Below are 8,145 nucleotides of genomic sequence, written 5' to 3' on the forward strand. Positions count from 1 at the left end.
TATGTAAATTTAGTACGATAATTGTTTTTGTTAAAAAGTTATTTACTGTTGAATATATTTATTTGGTTTATATTTGCTCTTACTGTGCATGTTCAGTGACGTCATTTTTTAGTGACATGTCCCTTACAGTCGTTGTAGTGTAGTTTTGAGATTGTGTTGATAGTTGAGAAAAATTGTAAATTATTTAATGAATCGTGTTCTCTGAACATTAAAACTTAAAATTGTCTTGCTTTTTCTTGGTTATGTGAATGTTAGAGAAAAAAAGGGAATGTTCCACCTGATGTTCCATCTGATTTAAAAAATATTTACAAAAATATTTATAAAAAAAATATTTACCCCAAAGTTTTTTAACACCAAAAACATGTTTTGGTGTTTTTAAAATAAATAAGATGCCAAACTGAAATATTTCATAAAAATGTTGGATTATTGATGTATGTATAATGTTTTTGTGCTAACATTTTGAGAACAATATTAACGTTCACAATGAAGATTCTATTAACATTAGTTTGTAAATTTGAGAGAAGTTTGACGGAACATTGGACAGAGTCCTGATAATGATATCTGTTTAGCTGCGACCCTCATTTTTGAATATTAGCAATATGAATCCTGTCCCATTTGCCCTTATTAATTATGCATGTAGTACGAATAAAATACAATATTAATATGATAAGAATCTTCTCTCTTGTATCTCTGAAAACTACACCTGCAGCTATCTCTTGTTTTTGTCTCTTAACATCGCTAATCAGCAGCAGGTGCCAGAAAACACAACTGCCAGATATTTTTTGAGCCAGGGGTTTTCCAAACGAGCTTGTCTGGTTTACAGCTCCCCCTTGTAGAACCAGTTGCGTCATTGTTGGTATTATTGTTTACATCTTGGTTCATCGTTAAGAAGGCGGCAAGGGTTAAAAAGGCATCTGTTTGTACGTCCAATTCAATACATCGACATTCCAAAAATCCAGTTTCACACGTCAGCGGTTACTAGGAGTCAAAAAAAAAAAAAAAACCCTTGGCAAACACATTAAAGCAATTATGCATAAATGACGCAATCCATGCATTGCTTATACCCAGAGGCTATGCTTCTGATGACAGCTACTGTATCAGAGTCTTCAAGTCTGTATAATAAATGTCACTTTGGATAACAAAAATGAAAGTGAACTTTCTGGTAGGCAAAATCTGGAAATTCAGACAGTAAATTCCTACTTAGAGTTCACATTATGTCAGATATTATTTATCTCTTGAACTGATTCAGAACAAATAAGTCCACAAATGAGTGAATTGTTGTGGGATTCTCACTGGACGAATGTTGGTTCTCACTGAAAGGGGTTTCAGATGCCTGTTTACAGAGTAAACACTCACTCGAGACAGTTCGATAACTCATTGGAGGTTAGGCTGAAGTGAGCGGTGAGTTCATAAAAACCACCATATTCCATATGGTGGACTTTATTTGACAAGGCAAAGCCAGAGAGCCAGATGTATTTTTTCAGCTGCCTCTGAAGCATGTGATTTCATTACTAATCACTTCTCACGACTAACAGTTCAAGACCTTGTCATTGTATTGTCTGTGTTTTCATAATAGCTACCCAGCTCTGAAATTTCCTTTCCATTAGCATATTAGCAAATGCCAGTTAGAATGAGGTTGACCTTTTCCCTCACTGAAGTGAAGCGTCTATAAACGGGATTTTTTTATGTCCTCTCAAATGAGGATCTATTGTTTTATTTGAAGAGCAATGAAAATGTAAGTGCGGAAACAATTGAAAACAGTTTTCACTTCAAAACACACTATTTTCAAGGAGTTTCTCATTCACACTGAAGTCAGTGAACGTTCACCTTATGTAAACCTTATGTAAAACCTCATTAAAACTGGTGGAGTTTTAATTAGATGGAGACAGAAAAGATGTAATGAAGTTCTTACACTATTCTTCTGGCAAGATCATTTTATTTAGCAAAATATATATATTTTTTTTTATTTATTTTTTTACAGGACAAAACGCCATCTTAGTATGGATGGAAAGGCCAAAACTGAAAGAATTAGTGTATACACTGCCTACATAGTGTTTCTTTTTCCTCCTTCTTTAAAAAGTAACAGTGATCCCTGTTGAAAAAAAAAACATCATATGCTAGTTAGGTATGTTTTGAAGCTGGGATGCTGGTTTGAGCTGGTTTATGGGGGTCCTTTGCTGGTTTATGGGGGTCCTTTGCTGGTTTATGGGGGTCCTTTGCTGGTCATGACCAGCTAAGTACCATCGTAAACCATCAAAGGACCAGCTTAAACCAGCATCCCAGCTTCAAAACATACCTACTGTAACCAGCATATGCTGTTTTTTTTAACAGGAATGATTTTGATATTTGAAGAAAGTGTCATCGTTCTGCAAGAGGATACAGTTTTAGTCCCTAAATAGGTCTGTGATATGGTGATCAGACATTTAATATGATAGATAATTTTGTTTATATTTGTAACATTTTGGACCTATGATAGGGATTTTATACTGAAATGGATACTTTGTATAAAAGATATTTTAAACACCATAGGTTGGTAAAATTATTGAAATTAGGATGATTCAGTTATGATAATATCTGACTTAAATTGTTAAAATACGATTTAAAACCATCATGGCACCATTTTATGTCACCATTTTTTTTTTTTTTTTTTTTTTTTTGCAATGTAATATAAGAGTATTTTCTGCTGTGTTATTGACTTCTGTTTGCAATAAATCTCATATTCATCTAATCCTTCAGTTGTTCCTGGACTTTAAATTTGCTGTGGCCTTGAAATTGTTTTCTTTTTGACATTTATTACCTTATTGCTTAGTTACAGGTTAGACTAACAATTGACTGTCAAGTTTTACAGGCATTTTAATTTATTTTGCACACTAAGAAATGATTTTAAATCATACAGCTTGACAGTTTTGTTTACGAAGGGTTTGGTGGCCAATAATAATTTTATTGCTGACAAAATCACTTTTAAAAACAGTAATGAGGGACTCAAGCCATATCTAGAGATCAAAAAAAAAAAAAAAAAAAAACCTTGTCTGATAAAAGTGAATCAGACCGGATTTACCAGAAAGTGGTTTGTAAGTGTGAGTTTGCAACAGGCCTAAAGCTGTTCCTCATTTAACTTTCCAATCCTCTTCTGTGTTCCTCTAGAGTCAGAGGTGTAGATTCCTGCTATGCTATGTTTTGGATAGGTACTTCCCCGTTTCTAACCAATGCAGTAACACTCTTTATGTCACAAAAGTGCTAATCCACCATAAGCCATCCGACTGCCTCATGTCATAAAATATGTAATCGTTGTTGCCAAAGAACATCATCTTCCAGTCAAAAGGATGTTATCATGAGATTTAATTAAATGATTAGATTTATAGTAATAACACAACATTTCTTTGTTTTTTCACTCATGTTGTTAAAGAAAAGCATAATAAAAATGGTACTATGTAAGTCTTATCATTTTGAGGTTCAATTATTTTATTGCACTGGAAAGTATGTAAAGTCAAACAAGTCTCTATTGAAAACTATTTACTAGAAGTGCAACAGAATCTTTGTGCTCCGGAAGGACATTATACAAAATAAAATCTAAATAAAAAGTGGGGGAAAAAAAGGGAAATATGATGTTTTAAATTGTTTTACTGACCACAGAACAGAAAGATGATGATTCAAATGCATCAACAAAGCTGTTTGTTTTTTTGTTTTGTTTTTTCACACACATTAACATTAAATGAACATGCATGTAATATCTCTCACAATAGTAGTTTTCAAGTAGTTAATCCAGAATCATGTCAACCACAGCATTTCATTTCAAGCTAGATTTCTGACAGGGAAAAAAGTTCATCTGGATCTGTGTAATACATGAATGACCTCAATAATCGCTGTGACAGTTATGAGTAAAATCCCAGTTCTTAGGACACAAAGTAACAGCGCAGACCACATGCCCAGAAGGCTTTGTCCCAGACAGAGCAAAGGGGAGTGACCGTAAGACTCGCCTATACCGTTAAACCCAGATGAATGTTTGATTAATAGAGATTTGCATTTGGGTGATGGAAGGGTGGCTCTACGTTACGAGTATTCCAGGAGGAGGCGGGCAAAAGCAGAGAGACAGTTGGGAGGATATAAAAGGATCAGATGAGACAACAGGTGCACTTTACAGGTGATGTACAACTCCAACCTCACGTCCAGTTACGGTATTTTCCACTTTTCTGTTGTGATACACTAAGTCGTCTTATTCACTGGAAGTGCACTGAGGTAACTAAACATCAATAAATCTACAATATCATTCAAACTTACGTGTTAGCAATTATTTGCATTTTTTGTTAAAACTGTTTGTTTACAGGAGTGTTTGTCTGTTTCTCTTTGCTCTTTAAGTTTCATTGCTTGAGCTGCGAATTATGTTTCAGAAAAACGTGATGTGATCAAACTGCATTCTAACAGCATTCCGTTCCGCCATGTAGAGTCGCATTTAGGTGTTTGTGCTCATGTGCTGTTTTTACTTATTTGACTCAGATTTTTTTTTTTTTTTTTTTTTTTTCAGATGTTGGCAACTCTTGAAAACGTGAGTATTGTTAATTTATTTATTTATTTAGATTGACTAAAGGGAAAACAATTGGGAAAGTGGGGAAAGCGTTGGGAAAAATGCATGACCAATTGCCAGATGATTTATTTTTTGTGTATGTATATATATAAAGCAGCATTGTGATATATTTAAGCATCACACAAGTAAAATATATCATATATCATACTCTTGGCCAATCATATAAGTAGATTTTCAATTGTTGTATAACTTTTTATATTAAGTGTGTTGGAAACGTTAAAATGTTAAATTATAATTAAATTAAATTAAATTCAATTCAATTTATACATTTAGCAGACGCTTTTATCCAAAGCAAATAACAGTGCATTCAGGCTATCAATTTTTATCTATAATGTCCATTATGTCCATATAATATCAGATTTGATCAATAAATATGCAGATTTCACTGTAAAGTTTTGGCGTTAATGTAAAGTGGTGAAAAAAAAAGAGACTTTTAAGACACTTTAATGTTTTCGAAGAACATTGTTTTCTATGGAAATTATGCTGGTGTTGAAATAAAATAAATGGTATTTAATGACTCTTAGACATTTTGTTGTTTAATGCAATAACATAAGTGTTGAAGCATGCCTTCAAAATACTGTCAAAATATTTTATATGTAGTATACACAATAATGTCAAAAGAGAGGTAAAATAGTACCTCTAAATATACACACACTATGCAAATATTTCTGTTGGTGTTAATAAAAACCAAATTTTACTGAGGGCAGGAAGAACATACTAGTCAGGCGAATTTGTTGCAACTTCCTTGCAGTATGCCTGTTAAACAGCTGTCATTCATGAGTGGTTACATTATAATATTTTAAGTAATATATAATATTTAGATTTTATTGAGTGTGAATCTAGGAAGCAGGAAAGAAAATGCTTGTGTCTTGTACATTGTGTAAAGTCTATCTGATTCAGTGTTTGCTAACATACATTGACTTACCTACAGATTCAATACTTTCAAGATCTGGGCCCTAGAGAACCATCGTCTGGGAACCTTGACCTGGACATGATAGAGGAGTACCTGCAGGAGCACTCGGTGGAAGTGATGTCAGCACCACGTGTGCAGAGGAGAGATCAAGAGGAACATGGCACAGTGGGTGAGCGATTGATAATCAACTTCTACACACTAGAACTAAAACACTGGAACAGACCACTGGGGGAAGGGTCACTTCTCCTTTTGTTAATAGAATACAAGTGCCTTTTTAGTTTTGTAAGGTCAGTAATTTCCTCTTTGACAAAGCTTCTTTATTTGTGTCTCAAGATGTGGAATCCATGTCATGGGTCATAAAAGTTTAGTTTAGTGAGGAGAAACTGTATGGAAATTTAGTACTAAAAAGTACTTACCTGTGACGTGTGTAATCAAAAAAAAAAAAAGAAAAAAAGAAAAAAAAATTGATTAGTTTGAACAATCACACAGTGTTTAAGTAGGTTTACCTTCTGCACAACTGCCATTGGTCAGACAAACTGATATCCCCACCCCCAAACTCACACTATTGGTTAAGCTGTTGCTATGTCAGGCTGGTCGAATGCTTAGACAAACAGCAATGTTTTGAAAGCGTGTGCCTCAGAAAAACTGTATTTACACTTTTCAGGGGAATCAAACTAAACATGGTATGCTGATTAAGCTGCATAGGAGAATTTATTTTAGCTTTAAAAACAATTATAGTATAACCATAAATATCTTCTGACAGCCTGCATGTGTTGTTGATTCTAGGGAGCAGCATATGTGGTAATAATGAGTGATGTGTTTCCATAGAGAACAGCTGGTCTGGACATTATACATATGAATGGCATTATGGTGGAGTACCAGGAACAGATGAGACGCATGAAGAACAACAGTCTCAGCAGCAGCAGACATGGCTCTGTCAGTCCAGTCACAATGAGTGGGTAGGTCTCATCAGACATGAACTGTAATATCACAGTCAAGACTGTATGCAGTTTTTTAAGCGAATATTGACCTGTTGGTTGTAATTAATAATAGTCTATGTTTTAGGGACACTTCCAGTATGACAGAAACCAGTACAGTGACTCAGATTCGCTGTCCACCAGTTCTGGTTGCCAAGAATTCCCACCATCACCGACCTCTGACATGAAGGGTCAGATTGCGTATGACTCCCTGGCTCTAGCGCCGCTCTCAGGTAAGACAGAGAATTGGTAGGCCATTGTTCCACCTATTTCTTTTTGGCTTTGGGAAAGGAGATTTTGGGGAGTGTTTGAACTGTTAATTAATTGAAAGTCAGTGGAGTCCAAAACAACACATGTTCAACTAAAATGGAGAAATAAATAAAAAAATAGATAGAGACCAGTGGCTAATTGCATAAATTGCTTTGACTAGTCTTAAAACTAGCCCTTACAGAATTGCCTTTACAATCAAGTGATTCACATAGACTTTGGTTCTACTGATCGAACAATGTCCAGTTTGGAATTTGTTGGACATTGGCTGTCATTATATAGGCTAATTTTTAATCTTTCATTTGAAAAGGTCATGATATATATTGAAAACAGAATGCATTCATTATGCACAGAGATCACTGGATAGATATCTAATATTCTGTTGACACTAAAATACATTTGACATTACAACGTCATTTCTCAGGCAAAAGGAAAGAGCGGCTGTTTCAGTTCTTGTACGAGATGCTACAGACACCAGACATGCGGAGCTGCATTTGGTGGGTTCAGTCTAACAATGGAACGTTCCAGTTCTCGTCCCAGAACAAGGAAAGGCTGGCTGAGATGTGGGGCAGACGCAAGGGTAACCGGAAAACCATGACGTACCAGAAAATGGCCCGCGCCCTACGAAACTATTCGCGAACGGGAGAGATCTGCAAAGTGAAGCGTAAACTCACTTATCAGTTCACAGAGAGAACACTGAGAGGCCTTCAGAACAACTCACAAAGATTCATGGGTAGTTAATGTGTCTCAACCACCAAGAATTTCTCCTAACTGGAAAAGCGTAAACAAATACTGAGTATTTTACAGAAAATGGTAATGTTCATAATATAATATGGGCATAATACACTGATTTTCGAATATAGTTTGGCTTAATTGAGGCTCAATTGAACGTGGGAATTGTATGAACAATAATATGGAATAACATGAAATTCTAAGAAGTTGAAATTGATCTTTGAATTATATAAATCTGAGGATTGTTAACATTAAACTACGTTATATGTAGTTATGAATCCGTTTTGCTTGTTGCCCATTTTTGTGCTCATTTCAATGGCTTTGTAACAACATTAAAATGAAATCTGATGTGCCTGAATAAATTATTTTAACATGTAAATTTGTGTTTTTGACAATAACAAGGAACCCAGCCAAACGACATTGTAATCATGTTTAGCCAGTTTTTATTCAACTTAAATCGAATACTCGATATGACTGAATCAACCATACTACATATCTAGTTTTGAAACTCTAGGTAGTGCAAGCTGATATGTCCCTTAAATGCAATCTGCTAGCAATCCCATAATTTACTACATGACACAAGCTGATTGGCCTCTGCTGATTCTGCAGCTCAAAATTATAATAGCTTGGTTCAGTTTTTGAAGTTGGTGCTACATGAAAAGCTTTATAATTTC

General features: G+C 34.8%; 1 protein-coding gene across 1 annotated transcript; it reads left to right on the forward strand.

Moving 5' to 3' along the window:
- The first annotated feature begins 4,101 nt into the window (after positions 1–4,101).
- Positions 4,102–7,865, forward strand: LOC128011824 (uncharacterized). The gene is made up of 6 exons (XM_052594557.1): positions 4,102–4,236; positions 4,523–4,543; positions 5,514–5,664; positions 6,324–6,454; positions 6,561–6,705; positions 7,164–7,865. Exons 1-6 carry the CDS (start codon positions 4,117–4,119, stop codon positions 7,478–7,480), a joined length of 885 nt encoding a protein of 294 aa, XP_052450517.1. The 5' UTR covers positions 4,102–4,116; the 3' UTR covers positions 7,481–7,865.
- Positions 7,866–8,145: the final 280 nt, after the last annotated feature.

The sequence above is a fragment of the Carassius gibelio genome, chromosome B23 (assembly GCF_023724105.1).
Source record: "Carassius gibelio isolate Cgi1373 ecotype wild population from Czech Republic chromosome B23, carGib1.2-hapl.c, whole genome shotgun sequence".
In the NCBI taxonomy this organism is placed as follows: domain Eukaryota; kingdom Metazoa; phylum Chordata; class Actinopteri; order Cypriniformes; family Cyprinidae; genus Carassius; species Carassius gibelio.